The 17,466-nt window shown below is 48.6% G+C and overlaps 1 protein-coding gene across 1 annotated transcript in view; it reads right to left on the bottom strand.

Annotated features, from left to right (window-relative positions):
* Positions 1 to 21: 21 nt before the first annotated feature.
* Positions 22 to 17,466, bottom strand: part of si:ch211-225b11.4 (thyroid adenoma-associated protein homolog) — a 40,182-nt gene continuing 22,737 nt past the window's right edge. Inside the window, exons 21-32 of the mRNA XM_042337338.1 lie at positions 16,908 to 17,012; positions 15,908 to 16,105; positions 14,132 to 14,282; positions 12,694 to 12,928; positions 10,285 to 10,521; positions 9,107 to 9,311; positions 8,348 to 8,554; positions 6,686 to 6,906; positions 5,701 to 5,871; positions 4,374 to 4,637; positions 2,171 to 2,376; positions 22 to 418 (exon numbers count right to left, since the gene is read on the bottom strand). Of these exons, the coding sequence (XP_042193272.1) occupies positions 153 to 418; positions 2,171 to 2,376; positions 4,374 to 4,637; positions 5,701 to 5,871; positions 6,686 to 6,906; positions 8,348 to 8,554; positions 9,107 to 9,311; positions 10,285 to 10,521; positions 12,694 to 12,928; positions 14,132 to 14,282; positions 15,908 to 16,105; positions 16,908 to 17,012 (2,466 nt within the window). The 3' untranslated portion in view covers positions 22 to 152. The remainder of the gene's footprint in view (positions 419 to 2,170; positions 2,377 to 4,373; positions 4,638 to 5,700; positions 5,872 to 6,685; positions 6,907 to 8,347; positions 8,555 to 9,106; positions 9,312 to 10,284; positions 10,522 to 12,693; positions 12,929 to 14,131; positions 14,283 to 15,907; positions 16,106 to 16,907; positions 17,013 to 17,466) is intronic.

Genomic DNA, 17,466 nt, shown 5'->3' with positions numbered 1-17,466 from the left:
ATTCGAGCAAACACTGGGTGAAGACTGACCATGTGAGGACCTGTGGAGCTCAGTAGGTCAGCGGTGTCAGGAGAGGAGGGAAGAGAACTCGCAGCCAGTCGAATGAGCCTCGTCTGTGGCTTTTGCTGGTAAATACATGTGAAATATTCCTGTCAGCTCTTGGTGACCGGGTTTCTCCAGGTTATTAATTCTGCTGCTAAACTGGGGGAGATCAGGCCGTTGTGTGTGAGCAGTCTGTGCAAAAGCTCCAGGTCGGATCTCAGTCTGTGCGACGTGCAGGTAAGATGGAAAGGATTCATGTCATGAACTTCGAACAACTCCAGGAGGCGTAGGAGTACAGCAGCCTTGACGAGCAGAGCCACCAGAGAGGTGCACAGCTTCCCCGAAGCCAACAAATCAAACAGGCACAATCCGTTCCCTGTAACAGAGAGAATTCCCATTGTTATACTCTTCATAACGTCGGATGTCTCAAAGCTTTACAATAATTACTGTCTGTGGCTCCGTGTCTGTTGGCAAACATGGCAATCGATACAAAGAGACAGTAAACCAGATCGAATGAGTTGTTCTGAACATTTTGGACGGCAACAACAACAAATGACATTTACACACACGGGGCCTTTCCAGTCAAGGAGGACGTCCCAAGGCACTGGACAGTCATGGATTTGGACAAGAGCTGCTGGGAGCGGGAGTTGGAATCAGGAGGGGTGGAGGACGGGGAGGGGAGGGGTAGGAGGGTGGCCGAAGAGGAAGGTCTAAAACGTGCTTTGAAAGAGGCGAGGGAGTGAGGCAAAGGGACTATGGGATGGATTTCCACAAGGTGGGAGCAGAGAGGCTTAAGGCCTGACCTGTAAAACACAAAGCCTCTATTTCCCAGTGGTGTCAGCACATTGCACTGGCAATGCTAGCCTGGTAAACTGATACTTACGATAACTAAAGCTGATTTTCCTTGCTAACATAAGCACTATATCAAATTCAAGCATTTCTTGTTGAACCAGAAGCAACTGATGTAAATCAGCATTTCCCAGCCCTGTGACCCCACCACCGTTTCCCCCTCAGAGGGTCTCTTACTAAGTAAACCTCCCCCAGGCCCTGCTGCTCTCTGGTACTTAACCCAAATGACCAATCTTAGTGTGAGCTCTGTGCTCTGACAAGTTCAACTTTCCCTCACGACTGTAACATCAATAATCCTTGCATTCGATATTGCTTTTAATATGTAACATTGCTTGCCTCCGCCACTCCCCCTCCCCTCGAGCCGCCGAGATCCTCGTCCATGCTTTAATCACGGCCAATGCTCTGCTCGCCAGACCCCCAGCTCTTCCTTACACAAGCTACAGAACAGGCTGTGAGCCGATCGCCCGCTCCTCACTCCACTGGATCCTAGTTGTCACCTTCAAATCCCTCCAGTCTCGCCCCACTCCACCTCTGTGACCTACTTCAACCATGCTGACCCGACGACACCCTTGACTCTGCAAACACCAGCCCGCTTCACGTCCTCTTTCCAACCATCAGTGGCCAGACTTTCAGCCATCCTGCCTTGCTCTCCGGAACTCTATCCCTGAAGCTCTCCGACTCACTCCCACTCTCCCCTCGTTCAAGGCCACTCTCAAGATGTACCTCTTTGACTGTGTGACTGCTCTTTCAGTCAAACTTTCGCTTCCCGATCCTCTTCAGCTCCCAAACCCAGCTGGGCTCCCCAGCCAGGAGTGTCAAGCACTTTGAGACATCCCCTCCCCACCAGATGTGAAAGGCACTTTATAAGTATAAATTGTATCTGTGTGTGTGTGCGGGGGGGGGTGGTATTTACAATATTATATTATAGAGCACACATGGGAGCTAAAATCCCACAGATAGTATGTGTGAGAGACTGAGAACAAATATATTTAAATGCATTCATCCGAGTGGAGTGAATGCCCTCAAAATGTTTAGTGAAATGACAAGGAGGAAAAGGCATGTTTACATTGAAAGGGCTTGATACTCAAGCAAGCTGCCCACGGATGGCATTTTGCAGCACAATTACACAAGTTGTTGCTTTGAGCCAAGTCTTGAGTCATAGGGAATCACAGGGGCCACTTTCACAATCCCCCAGGGGAATAATAACAATAATAATCCTAGCATTAAGGGAATCCTAGCATTCATTAAGTGAATGAAGGGACGGGAATAGAATGCAAACCTTGGCTCCAGCTCCGCTTACAGTTGTCTATGTTGTTTAGAGCAGTGGGGAGGTGTGCTGTGCTCCAGGCGGTGAGCTGTCTGAGGTGCGGCGCGGAAAGGCTCAACCTGTCCACCATCCGGAGGAGGAACGGCAACAGGAGCCTGGTGAATATGGCTGGCTCTGCAAAGATATTGGGTTCGTCCTGCTCATAAAGATTCACCGACCTGAAATGGTCAATGTTTGTCATCATTATAAATGGCAACTTATTATAATAATAATAGTCCTTGCATTTGATATAGCGCCTTATCACGTTGCAGAGGCGTCTCATAGAATTATATAGCACAGAAGGAGGCCATTCAGCCCATTGTGAAAAGAGCTCACAGGACATACTATAATATGTAGTGACCGTGTGTTTTGTGGGCGAAACTCGGCAGCCAATTGCGCACAGCAGTGCCCCACAAACAGTTGTGGATTGAGTGACCAAATTATTATTATATTGTAATGTTTAGATTATTTCCAGCGATAATTAGCGATCCACTTCACCAAACACAGTATCTTGTGTCCCGATAATGGTGAATTAATAATAATAATTTGATGTAGCATCTTATCATGTCTTTGAGACGTCTCAAAGCGCTTCACAAAATACACTGTAATGTGAATTGACTGAATATTTTGTGGGCAAAACATGGCAGCCAAATTGCGCATAGCAATTAATCTTACAATCTACTCCAAACCTGTTAAAAAAGCATACGGGAAATTAGGTTTTATAAACAGTGGCATAGAATTCAAAAGTCAGGAGGTTATGTTGAATATTTATAAGATGCTGTTAGGCCTCAGTTGGAGACTGCGTTCAGTTGTGGGCACCGCAAGTTAGGAAAGATGTTGGGGCATTGGAGAGGGCACAAAGGAGGTTTACCCGATGGTACCAGGAATGAAGGACCTTAGCTATGAGGAGAGATTAGCGAAACTAGGATTATTCTCCCTGGAGCAGAGAAGATTAAGAGGGGATTTAATAGAGGTTTTCAAGATCATGAGAGGATTTGATAGGTTGAACCAAAAAAACTGTTTCCATTGGCATGTGGGTCAGTAACCCGAGGAACCGATTTAAGAGAGTTGGTAAAAGAAACAGAGGGGAGGTGAGGAAACGTTTTCACCAGCGAGGTGTTGGGATCTGGAATGCATTACCTGAAAGGGTAGTGGGAGCCGATTCAATAACAACTTTTAAGAGAGAAGTAGATGGGTATTTGGGGAGGACAGGATGCAGGGCTATGGAGAGAAAGGTGGGATTGAGTTGGAAGCTCTTTTAGGAGCCGGCGCAGACACGATGGGCCAAATGGCCTCTTTCTGTGCTGTATGAGTCTGTGATTCTACCTGAGCTCCTGCCAACCAATGTCTAAACACTAACGTGATACTGCACATGGGATTCCTTAATAAACACTGACCAGGTCACTCCCACACCATCCACCTCTACAGTGAAGCTGTGGTGAGTTGGGGTAACACACAGGCAGATGCGAGTCTCACTCCTTATTAAGGAACCCTGTTGGAAATCACCACACATTATGATTCAAACGCAAAAGAAGTTTAAATAATAAATAAGTTTCAATCCCACCAAGAGGTCAGTTTTGTGATCTGAAACTACTGACATCAAACGAGCTCAGTGTCGCGGAGGGGGGCCGGGGGGAGTGAGGCAGTTCATGAACTATTTGTAGTTCATGAGCATATTTGTATTCGAGACATTTGCATGACATTCCCAGCACTGCACCGTGTAAACTGCACACTCACTCTTAAAGCATCACCTGATGCAAATCCTGTAGGTCACAGCAAGCCCTTGAGGACAACAGCTTCACACATCCCACCAACGCGCACACTTTTACACAGAAATACAGCTGTTCCCCGCACCTCACTTCCAGCACAGTGCAAGCCGAGAGTGGACAAAAGGCAAAACACTGCAGATGCTGGAAATCTGAAATAAAAACAGAAGTCGCTGGGAACACTCAGCAGGTCAGGCAGCATCTATGGAGAAAGGAAAGTGAATTAACGTTTCAGGTCGATGATCTTTGGTCACTTTCCTCTATCCATAGAGGAAACTTCCATGCTGCCTGACCTGCTGAGTGTTCCCAGCCACTTCTGTTCTTAAGCCAACACTGGAGCCGACAGCTAAGCCTAGTCTTCATTTGTTGAAACAAAAAAATTGTCCATTTCATAAAAGTTACCGACTCACTGATTTCTCTCCAGTTGCTGCAGTATTCCGCTCATGTCAGCTGCTGGGACATGGCTCATGAGCATCTCGAACGTCTCCTCACATTCCCAGAGGTTTGCCAGCAGGAATTCCAGGAGGCAGACCAGGCCCTTGTTGCTCTGGAGGTAAGTGAAATCCCTGCCCTCCCCGCTGGACAGCAGGTGAATGTAGGTAGCAAATTTAGCAGCAGCCTTCCTCACTCTCTGGTCTGCGTCCTGCAGTAAGCGGAGGCCTTGGTTTATCAGCCTAAAATAACAGCAGACGTGTTAAAATCATTACTTCATCCAGCAATCTGATTCACAGCATCTCGTACAAGTGCCCATTCAAGGAACAAAGGCATCTCCCCCAACTTACACATCGTGTACAGAGCAGATACCAGGGACAGGAGGTTTTAGGAAGATTTTCTGTTGGTGGGAGGTGTGGGAAAGGAAAGGGGCTGAACTTATTCCAAGGTGACAACGGATAAAGCAAAATGTTACAGAGAGTTTTCGGTGGGCTGAGGGACGCTTTCTGTGTTATGCTGTGTAGCCAGGACCCAGGGTATCCCTCCGTTCTGCTGCTATAAGAGGTTGGAAACTCGGTGAGTGCACATCACGGTGCTTTTGTTTGTTTGTATTTATCTGCAATTGCCGTTTGGTGCTTCTGGCTGTTAAAAAAAAGGTTGATAGCTTGTGCCCACCCACGGCTCTTCTTTTAGGCATCAAATTGATGCAGCTGGTACCACTCCGGTCATCAGATTCAAGCCACACAGTCCAGCTGACACTCCAGTACGAGTGCTGGGGGAGCGTTGCATTGTTAAAGGCGCCAACTTCTGGATGAGACGTTAAACATGACCCGTCTGTCTGTTTAGGATCAGACGTTAAAGATTCCCATCGCTATTTGAAAAGAGCAAATTCTCCCCGTGCCGTGGCCAACAATCCCCAAAATAATCAAATTGAGCATTCCTTTCACGGTGGTTTGTGTGAAGTGCCTGTTGCCAAATTCAATAACAACAACAACTTGCATTTATATAGCGCCCCCTCACGCCGGGTAACGTCCCAGAGCGCTTGACAGTGACGGAGCACGACGCCAAGCTGGGGGGAGGGGGAGGTGACCATAGGCACAGGCAAAGAAGAAGGTCTTCAGGAGCGACCTGAAGTTAGGAAAGGGACAAAACAGAGGATAGAGGAAGAGTTACGTTTGCCCACAAATGCGCAGCCACACACTTTACAGTAAAACCTGTGAAGCTCTTTGAGATGATTCGATGAGGCTCTGTAACAAATGCTTCTTATTAATAAAAAGTGTGAGAGACTAAACGGCCAGCACTGACCTCACAGCGACTGTGGGAGTGGTGCTCAGGGCCCACTCCACCACCGCCACCCCCGCCAGCTCCAGCGATTGGGCTGCTCCCAGCCTCAGTGCCACCTCGCCTGGCACCTCACTGCTCTGCTCCAGCACCCAGCACCACTGCTCCACATCGGCAACAGCCACTGCCTGCAAGCTGAGACACGTCTGCTGACTTACTACATGTTGTAACAAAAACAACAACAACAACATGCACTTATATTGCGCCCCTCATGCAGGGCAGCGTCCTGGAGTACTTGATAATGTCCTACTGCAACATTTTTTCCACCCTCTTGCCTGTCCTTTCCTCTTGTCTCTCCCATCCCCTTTGTCCCTCTGTTCTCTCTTTCCGTTCCATCTCTCTCTCTCTTGCTCATCTTCTCTCCTAAAGCAACATGAAGCATCTTGCTGGTTCTATGGGCACTAGTTGGTACCTAATGGGATGAGAGTGGGGAATTGGGACTAGTTGGTAGGTCTATTATAGAGCCGGCACAGACACAATGGGCCGAATGGCCTTCTTCTGTTCTGTTATATTCTATGATTGTATTTTCAAGTTTACGCTCAGTGTAACCATGTGGTTGTGGGTGTAAAAGCCAATCATTGAATAGCAAGCAGGAGCCGGGCTCCGACTGATCTCTCCCTCAACAGCCCAAGGTGGTTGGTAAACTGAAGCCAACCGCAAGACTGTGATTCCGGCAAAGATCTGCAAACTCTGTGCAGATAAGACAAATATTCCTTAGGCCTGAGCTCAGCTGTGATGCCTCTATTGTCATACAGCCTGTTGTCTATCTGTCAATCTGTCAGTCAATCTGTCAATCAATCAGTCAGTCAATCAATCAAGTAAGTAAGTCAATCAAGTCACAGATGAACAGTCAACTGAGCCAAATACCAGAGGAGGTGTGATGCCCATGGAACATGATCTGTTAGTGAGGAAGCTTGAAGAGAGAACATTGTGGGTGAGGACCTCCTACCTTCCCGGGAGCAGTGAGCTGAGAGAGCGCAGGATGTGACAGCACAGCTCAGGCCCACGGTAAGTCTTCTCCAGCTCAGTCAGCAGCGCCCGGATACATTCCACTCTCTGCCCCTGACACCCAGACGCTGCTGGCCCCTTGGCCTGCAGGAGCACCATTGCCTCCAGGTGGCGGCTCACATACTCCACACTGCCCTCCTTCAACACCAAGGGCAGGGTTTGCTGCAGACACAAAGATGGCATTGTACTGGGGCAACACCACAAACACCGGCATGAAGTAATAGGACGGGAGAACATCTCAGTGGACAATTAACCTGTAGCTCAGTGGTTAGAGCACTCGCCTCGCAAGCGAGAGGACCTGGGTTCATTTCCCGGGCAGAGCGAAACATTAGGCAAGTTTCTTTACTTCACACGCCTCTGTTTACTTAGCAGTAAGTAGGAACCCGGTTGTTAGTCGATTGGCGCATCGTGTTTCTGGGGTTAATAATCCCTTCAAAGCCATAAATAAATGTAAAAAAATAATAACTGTCTGTGCACAATTGGCTGCCGCGTTTCGCCCACAAAATATAGTCAATTCATTTTACAGTATATTCTGTGAAACACTTTAAGATGTCTCAAAGATGTGATAAGGCGCTATATCAAATGCAAGGATTATTATTATTATCACAGAAGACCCATCTGCCAGTTGTGTTTGTGCTGGTTCTTTGAAGCAATAATCCTTTCGGTCTGTTTCCCTGCCTGATCCTCTCATATCCAGCAAATTATTCCTTTTATGATATTTATCTGGTACTCTCTTGAACACTAGTATGCTTTGATCCTGCCTTGACCACCACATCAGCCAGGGCATTCCACATCCTAACAACGCTCTGTGTAAAAACAATTCTAACTTTCCCCTTTACTCCCTCTTGGGATGGGTCTTGAAAATGAGATGAAGGAGGAAGCGAACCAGAGACACTCTGGAATGGGGCAGAGAGGCTGAATGCCTCCGATGGTGGGGAGGATAAGGCAGGAGACATGAATCATCGCTGAGCCAAGACTGGGTGGGTTGGGGTTGAGCAAGTACAGAGTCCCAGCAGGGTGAGATCATGGCGAGATTTAAAGGTGAGGTGAGGATGAGGATCTTGAATTCTAAGAATGAGGGTCTTGAACTTGAATCAATCAATGCAATCGACAAGACATTTGAAGCCCACGTTTGGGCTTCACCTGACCACCATTTTAATAACAATACTTGCATTTGGTATAGTGTCTTATCACATCGTCGAGATGTCTCAAAGCACTTCAGAGAATATACTCTAAAGTAAATTGACTGTATATTTTGTGGGCGAAATGCCAATTGCGCACAGTAGTGTCCCACAAACAGTCGTAGATTGAAAGACCAAATTTTTGTTTAAGGGATTTTCCCACTATCGACCAATGACACCATCTACAATTTACAATTATGTTACCTTGTCAATAGGGGGAAATACATAAAAGTAGTTTGAAGTCCCCCAAAATTGTGTCTTTTCACATTGTGATTCAATATAATTATTTTATGAGGTATCGCATTTCTCTTCTGCTCATTTGCATCGTCAACTGACAGCCCTTAGGTGAACCCTCTCCAGAACATGAACCACCGAAAGCTCACAGTGCAACACCCACTCATTTTCCCCAGAAATAAACCTACCACAAGCTCTGCCAATATGAAGGGGTACAAGTGACTGCTGTGTCTGTCAGGCCCCTCGGTGACCCAGGTCAGCACAGCGAGGCGGACCTCCACATCCTCCGACACCAACAACTGACGGGTTTGCTCCAGTTGTTGAGGGTCCCTGGTTCTTGCTGCCTCCGAGCACAGGAAGTGAGTAACATCTCTCTTGAAGACTGCAGCTCCAATCTAGACAAAGGCATTATCAAGATCATACAGTAAGTGTCGGTGTCTGAGGAGTTTACAGCAATACATTTTGCAATGTAACAGCAAAACAGTGAAATAAATGACAGGAAGTTTTTCCCATTGTCCTGGCCAAGACTTCCCCAGATAAATTCACTTCCTGGCTATTTTGGAAACACAGCTGTGTGCAAATCAGCTGCCCCTATTCCCCCAAAAACACAGCCAGCCTGTGAAGCTCTCCAGGATGTGCTCCCGCCATGAAAGACACTACACCAAATCTAAAGAGTTAACGTTTCAGGTCGATGATCAAAGACGCTCAGCAGGTCAGGCAGCATCTATGGAGAGAGGAAGTGACTAAGGGTCATCGACCTGAAACGTTAACCCACTTTCCTCTCTCCATAGATGCTGCCTGACCTGCTGAGTGTTCCCAGCCACTTCTGTTGTGTTGTAACAGGAAGGTTACTTTGTAAGACACCTAGCAGCCCTTTCAGGGTGTAACACATAATAATATTATTTTTATTATATCAAAGGATTATTATTATTATCATTAACACATACCATGAGCTGGCAGGGGGAAGCCCTGAGCTGTGGGAGGATGAGTACCCAGAGCTGGGCGAGGAAACCCTGGCTGCACGTCCTCACCACGGAGGCAATGACCTGCAGGTAGGCGACCCTGATCAGAGGGCAGCGCTGAGCCGTGCTCACCAGCCACAGCCGCCCCTCCAGCTCGCGCACCACACACTGCTTCTCCTCGGGATCCAAGCTGCGGAATGTGGACACATTGATTCACTTAGCAATAAAAAAAATATTGGAAGGGATTTATACATATTGATCAATACAATTTTTTGAAGAAACAAATTCCCTCAATTTTCTCTCCTCTATTCCCAGAATTCTAATAACCAACATGTAAACTACAGGATGTGCAGTCCTGTAGCTCAGTGGTTAGAGCAATCGCCCTGGGTTCGATTCCCGGCAGGGCGAAACGTTGGCCAAGTTTCTTTACTCCACACGCCTGTTTACCAGCAGTAAGTTGGAACATGGTCGGTAGTCGATTGGCGGATCGCTTTTTTGGGGGTAATAATTCTTTTCAAAAATAATAATAATTTGGTTACTCAATCCACGACTGTTTGTGGGACACTGCTATGCGCAACTGGCTGCTGTGTTTCGCCCACAAAATACACAGTCACTACAGTTTATACAGTATAAACTCCCAAGCATTCATCTATTCTCACGGTTCTATGGTGCCCTCTTCCCCTTCACTGCGAACTTTCCCACAACCAGCAGCTTGCTGGTATTTGTTCATCTCAGTTTGAACATTTTTTTATGAAATATATTAATTGACGTATATCAATCACCTTTGTTGGAAGCCTGCATTTAGCTACTGTGCAGGGAATACAATTCTCTAATCTCGCACCTCACCTGAGCCTTTCCAACCTGTGCTGGAGTTCTCTGCTCATGATTCAGTTGTGTGACACTGCACACAGCAGCTAAGCAAAGGAGCCATCCCAGTGCACTTCAGATGAGCAGTCAGGGATGGACATGCTCCTTCAAAGCACGTCTCTAGGCCATCCTCTTTGACCATGCATTCGGCCATCCTCCTACCCCTACCCTCCTTGCCCTCCACTCCCGATCCCAACCCCGATTGTCCAGCGCCTTGGGACATCCACCCCATGTGAAGGGCGTTGGGTAAATCTCATTTGTTGTTTGTTGTTGGGATCAGAAATTGGGCTACTTACCAGCCAGTGTCCAGCGCTCTCCTCAGCAAGGCCTGGAGCTGCAGCAGACGGCCATGCAGAGCGTTGTGTGATGAGCCGCTGCCGGGAGGAGGCAGCCCAGCTGTCAAACCGCACAGGACCCTCCCGTATTCAGAGCGGGCAACCAGCGGGACCAAGGCCTTTGCAGCACTCACTCGCACGCTGTAAATCGGATTGGCAGCCAGCAAGGTTAAAGGTTGGAGAAACCTGGAGAAAGAACTGAGGCAGAAGAAAAAGCTGAACTGACTTTGCTGATTGTCACAGTCCCGACGCAATAATAATAATAATCCTTGCATTTGATACAGCGCCTTATCACATCTTCTAGACATCTCAAAGCGCTTCGCAGAATATACTGTAAAGTGTAGTGACTGTATTTTGTGGGCGAAACGCGGCAGCAAATTGCACACAGCAGCGTCCCACAAACAGCTGAGTGACCAAATTTTTAAAACTTTTTTTTAAGAGGGATCATTACTTGCAGGAAATGATCCACCAATAGACTAACAACCGGGTTTCTACTTACTGCTGGGTAAGCAGAGGCGTGTGGAGTAAGGAAACTTACTTATTCCACACTTACTTACTGTGGAGTAAACCCAACGTTTCACCCTGCCCGGGAATTGAACCCAGGTCCTCTCACTTGAGGCGCGTGTTCTAACCACTGAGTTATAGGACTCCACACTACAAGTGACCCTTGGATCTGAGTGTCTGGGATTCGGCCCTAGGCAGCCTGGCCCCCCGCATGAGTAGCCTCCCACCACCCACTGCACCACACTCCAGACCTCACTGCGCTCAATGGCCTTTACGGTGCCCAGGGAGTTCCACTGTGACTCAGATGGAGTCACAGTGGAACTGTGACTCCATCTGAGTCACAGTGGACACAGTGTCCACAGTGGACACAGTCAACACAGTGGAACACCCAGCAATTAGAAGTGGGCTAATTCACTAGCTACTGCTCGGGAGTTTCAATCAGAGCTCTTTCTGATGAAAGGAGGAGTTTACAGCAATACATTTTGAAATGTTACAGCAAAACAGTGAAATAAATGACAGGAAGTTTTTCCCATTGTCCTGGCCAAGACTTCCCCAGATAAGTTCACTTCCTGGCTATTTTGGGGACACAGCTGTGTGCAAATCAGCTGCCCCTATTCCCCCAAAAACACAGCCAGCCTGTGAAGCTCTCCAGGATGTGCTCCCGCCATGAAAGACACTACACCAAATCTAAAGAGTTAACTTTTCAGGTCGATGATCAAAGACGCTCAGCAGGTCAGGCAGCATCTATGGAGAGAGGAAGTGACTAAGGGTCATCGACCTGAAACGTTAACCCACTTTCCTCTCTCCATAGATGCTGTCTGACCTGCTGAGTGTTCCCAGCCACTTCTGTTTATATTTCAGATTTCCAGTGTCTGCAGTATTTTGCCTTTTTTCCCCCCAAACAATTATAATGGCTAGCACCAGAGTTTACCAGCATTTTCCGGCACTGAGAAAAGCCGGCACTGACATCGTAATTACACTCATCCGGAAATTCCAGCTCGCCGGTCCGGATCTCCCCCTATTGGCCTGGCTAGCCGGGGGGTTAGTGGACACAATAGTATGTCAAAGATCTTTAATGACTGTGACACAGTCCCTCCTGGTGCTCTAACTTCTCCCTCACATAAATTCAGCAAAACAAAACAATTCCATTTGGTGATTGATGCAATTGTTGTTCGCGGAGGTGAGGTCTCGCTGCTATGTTTGTCCCTGGCCACAGCGTGGATGGAGGAGGATGTGCAGAAAAAATTAAATAAATTCAGGGTGACCAATTCGTTGTGATACCATTACAATGTCCAGTAAGTCTTAAAGAAATGATGATGTTTTGGGGGTTTATTTAGATAATAGTGCAGCTGAAAAATAAGAAACTTGATCTAGTTATAGATAAATCAATATCGCACTGCAATTGTGGAACTGATCTTCTCAAATTAAAATAAATAAAATAAATGGTATCATGACTTTTTGGTCACCCTGTAGACTGCTACTGCAGACATGACGGAGGTAACGGGCTGCCTGCGTGGTTTTCAGGGTAACACAGGAACAAAGGGAGGCCATTCAGCCCTCTGAGCCTGTTCTGCCATTTAATTAGATCATGTCTGATCTAATCCTGTCAATTCCAATTTTCCGCTTTCTCCTCATATCCCTTAATATCCTGACCTATCAAAAATATCTATCAATCTCACTCTTGAAGGTGTGGATGGATCTAGAATCCACGGCCTTTTGTGGGAGAGAATTCCAGATTTGTACCCTCCTTTGAGTGAAAAAATGCTTCTGATTTCACTCTTAAATGGCCTGGTTCTAATTTTAAGACTATGTCCCGTGTTTTGGTTTCCACACCAGAGGAAATAGCTTCTCTCCACACTGTTGTACCTGTGTGTGCTGTCGTCACTGGGCTGAAGCTTGGCCAGCAGAGTGAGGATGGGGTGAAGCGAGGGAACCAGGTGAAGTTGGCCTCCCTGGGCAGCAGTGGCCAGCTCCAGCTGCCGGAGAAGAAGATCCTGCAGCTCGGGATAGAGCACGAAGAAGGCCCGAGGGGACGGCCCGTCCTGACCACACAGATTCTCATGGCTCCGCCTGTGGCCAAACAGTCGAGTGGTCAAAGCACCTGGAGGAGAACAGAGGCCAACCATACGTCATCACACCATCATGGCAATGCAAAAACATGGCAACACAACAGCAGAATCGCGGCAATAACTTTCTCAGAAAGGTTCAATCTGAAGAGTATTACTGAATGATTTCTGCTTCTGTAAAATAATAATCCTTGCATTTGATAAAGCGTCTTATCACGTCTTCTGGACGTCTCAAAGCGCTTCACAGAATATACCGTGAAGTGAATTGACTGTGTATTTTGCGGGTGAAACACGGCAGCCAATTGCGCACAGCAGCGTCCCACAAACAGGCATGGATTGAGTGGCCAATTTATTATTATTTTATTTTTTGAAGGGATTATTACCCTCGGAAAAGCTATTTGTCAATCGACTAACAACCGGGTTCCAATTTACTGCTAGGTAAACAGAGGCAAGTAACAACAACAACAAAAATAATTTGTAAAGCGCCTTTCTGGAGGGCCTCAGTCTTGCTGACATTCAGCTGTAGAAAGTTGGCTCTCATCCAGGACTTGATGTCAGACAAACATTCTGTCAGGACGTCATTTGTCCCATAATCAAGAGTGGAGGAAGGGAGATAGAGCTGGATGTTACCGCGAACATGTGGAAGTTGACCCCATGTCTGCGAATGACATCACCAACGTCATTGTAGAGGGTCAAGAGGAGGGAACTGAGGACGGAGCCCTGAGGAACACCACACAACTTGTGCGGGGGCTGTAAGAGAAACTGTTGGTAGAGACAAATTGAAGACGGTGTGAGAAATAAGACCTGAATCATCCAAGGACAGAACTTAGAAGGTTGAGGTGAGAGTAGAGATAGTGGAGGAGGATGGAGTGGTCCAAGGAATGAAACTTGCTTTAGGTTTTACCCTGCCCGAGAATCGAACCTGAGTCATCTCGCTTGCGAGGCGAGTGCACTAACCATTGATCAACCACTGAGCTACAGGACTCCTGTTCACACGTCATACAGAAGGGATCGCTCATGGCTGTGGATAAAAGCATCACTGCATTAGGACTGAGCCACAGGGACCAGCATGACAGCTCGCTGTACACTGCCTTGACCATCTGAGGTATGATCCTCAAATAGTCACTGACTACTTTCAATCAGAGATAACCAGAGAGAGAGAGAGGCTGAGAGAGAGGCACACTGACAAGAGGCTGAGAGAGAGACAGACTGACAGACAGAGGCTCAGAGAGACTCACTGAAGAGTTGGATGGCTGCATTGCGCATGGCCCAGGAAGGGGAGCTCAAGGCTCGCAGTGACAGCATCGCCATGTCTGTGATGTAGGGTAACACTGCTGTCCCCAGCCCAGAGCCCTGAGTCAGTGCTTTTAACATATGAAGAGCACAAACCTGCAAAAATAAAACAACAAATATAAGTAGCTATTGTGGGCACAAAATCATCACACACGACAATGTGTGCAACAGAAATAATAACAACAATAATCCTTGCATTTGATACAGCGCCTTATCAAGTTTCAGGTCGATGACCTTTCGTGATTAAATGAGCTAAAGGAAAACAAGTCGTTGGAAACACCCAGCAGGTCAGGCAGCATCCATGGAGAGAGGAAAGTGACCATCGATCTGATAGAATCATAGAATTACACAGCACAGAAGGAGGCCATTGGCCCATCGTGTCTGTGTCGGCTCTTTGAAAAGAGCTTCCAAATCAACCCCACTCCCCCACTCTCTCCCCATAGCCCTGATCAACCCCACTCCCCCACTCTCTCCCCATAGCCCTGATCAACCCCACTCGCCCGCTCTCTCCCCATAGCCCTGATCAGCCCCACTCCCCCGCTCTCTCCCCATAGCCCTGATCAACCCCACTCCCCCGCTCTCTCTCCATAGCCCTGATCAACCCCACTCCCCCGCTCTCTCCCCATAGCCCTGCAAACTTGTCCTCCCCAAATAATTATCTACTTTTCTCTTAAAAGCTGTTATTGAATCGGTTCCCACCGGCCTTTCAGGCAATGCATTTCAGATCCCAACAACTCGCTGTGAAAACATTTCTCCTCCCCTCCCCTCTGTTTCTTTTAACAACCTGAAACGTTAACTCCCTGGAGGGACGCATCCTGCTTACCTAATTCCGTAAAGTATTAGGCACAGGTTGACTGGAGCCAAGGCTTGGGAACCCCAGAGTATGCATTGGGGTAACTGCTGGAGTCTAACCAGCTAAAACCGCATAAGTTTGCCATTAATGCAAGCACACATCCTGAATGTGTGGGGACTGACTGCAGTGTGGATTTCTTGCCATGAAGAGGCTCCACCAGATTATTCTCTAGAACAGCAGATCTACTTTAAGGATCCTCGTCCTTGCCTTGAAATGCCTCCATGGTCTTGCCCCACCCTCCCTCAGCAACCTCCTGAGGTCCTCCTGCCCCGCTCATCCTCTCCACTCTGCCAACCCAGATTGGCTTCACATCCTCCCCACTCATCTGTGTCACTATCAGCCATTTTGCTCCAGCAATCTGAAACTCTCTCAAACCCGGCACCTGCCATCCTGCCTCACTTGCTTTCAAAACCCGGTTAAAACTTTCCGGTTTGGGCTCCCACTCAATTAACGTAAAGCCCTTTGAGGCCTTCTCTAAAGTGAAAAGTTCTCTATGATGTTTTTTCCTCTTTATGTAGCTACTGATCTCAAGTCGCTGTATGAACTTCATCCCCCCAGTCCCTTTGCCTCACCCCCTTCCTTGCCTCCTTCGTAGTACATCTCAAGACCCTCCTCTTTGACCGTGCAACCCTCCTACCCTCTACCCACCCTAATACCAACCCCCAGCTCAGGGCCAAATCTCTGACTGTCCAGCGCCTTAGGACGTTCTCTGGAAATGAAAGACGCTTTACAAATGTAATTTGTTGTTGTTGTTTAAGAGGCTGGAGGGTGAGCCGAGGATGATGATTGCTTTACCTGTTTGCTGGGTGATTTTCTGAGCAGTCATGGCTTATCTTATTATTATTATCATCATTATTATAGTTATTACCTGGGGCAGATCCACCGTCTGGTCCCAGGTCTTGGGCAGGGGGTCACTGGCAATCTCCAGCAGCGAGGTGACGCAGTGTTTGAGGAGGGGCCGCCTGCTGCTGTTCTCTGCAGACACCACACACAGCACGAGCATCGGTAGTCCAGCTGCCCTGCGTGTAACCGAGCTGCTCCACGGCCTCGTCAGGACCGACAAACCCTGAGCACAGACAAATATCACAGAGATTCATCCAATCCCAGAAACCCCTGAAAAGGTTAATATTCTTACCTCGTTTCTCATTTTCTGTTTATAATTACTAACTGTGGGGAGATGCCGCTGGGGTGAGAGGTCATGGGGGAGGTCGCGGGGAGGGGAGTGGTTGCAGGGCCGGGGGCGGGGCTGCAGGGACGGGGGAGGGGCAGCGGGGAGGAGGCAGGGGCCACAGGGTACAGGGGAGAGGTTGCGGGAGAGGGGCGAGGTCGCGGGAGAGGGGAGAGGTCGCGGGAGAGGGGAGAGGTCGCGGGAGAGGTCGCGGGAGAGGTCGCGGGAGAGGGGAGAGGTCGCGGGAGAGGGGAGAGGTCGCGGGAGAGGGGAGAGGTCGCGGGAGCGGTCGCGGGAGAGGGGCGAGGTCGCGGGAGAGGGGCGAGGTCGCGGGAGAGGGGCGAGGTCGCGGGAGAGGGGCGAGGTCGCGGGAGAGGTCGCAGTAGAGGGGAGAGGTCGCGGGAGAGGGGAGAGGTCGCGGGAGAGGTCGCGGGAGAGGGGAGAGGTCGCGGGAGAGGGGAGAGGTCGCGGGAGAGGGGAGAGGTCGCGGGAGAGGGGCGAGGTCGCGGGAGAGGGGAGAGGTCGCGGGAGAGGGGAGAGGTCGCGGGAGAGGGGAGAGGTCGCGGGAGGAGAGGTCGCGGGAGAGGGGCGAGGTCGCGGGAGAGGGGAGAGGTCGCGGGAGAGGGTAATTACAAAAAACACAAATGACAAAGTCTCCACAGAAAGACACTGATCAGGGAGTCTACGTGTATTCCCATACCTGATCCAGGATCCTTTTGGGAATCTCCTGGAATTCTAGCAGTGGCTGCTTCAACAGCGTAGCACAAAATGTAGTGAATCCGGCACTGCAGCCTTCCACTGTGCCCTGCAACCCAGAGCACACACCGTGAACACTCTCCTCCTCTCCAGGTCATTACTGAGACCGTTACTGTACAGCAGGTCAGGGCTCCACACCATCACACAGCTCTCTACCTTTAACACTCACTTCATCTCAGCACACCTTCCATCTGTTGATGAAGGAACTGAGCTTAACACCGACCCCTGCTCCTCGCCGCTCAGCCTGACTCCCCGCTGACACACAACCCTCCCGTCCCCGTTCCGTGCTTCACTCAGGCTGCGGCTCTCAGTGTCGGACAAAGCGATGACCTGAACCTGAGCCTAATTGGTTCCAAGTTCTTCTCTCCTTTGAGCTGAAATTCCATATGCATCACGTGCAGTAACATTCAAAATGTCAGCTTCCTCCATTAATATTCTCACAGAACACCATCCCATGTGTATATGGTTCCTCCAGACCTGATAGCAAGGTGCCCGTTTCACAT

This window comes from Callorhinchus milii, unplaced genomic scaffold (assembly GCF_018977255.1).
Source record: "Callorhinchus milii isolate IMCB2004 unplaced genomic scaffold, IMCB_Cmil_1.0 Scaffold8, whole genome shotgun sequence".
NCBI classification, from domain to species: Eukaryota; Metazoa; Chordata; class Chondrichthyes; order Chimaeriformes; family Callorhinchidae; genus Callorhinchus; species Callorhinchus milii.
Note: the sequence above shows the minus strand (reverse complement) of the source record. Positions and strands in the feature narration are given on the sequence as shown.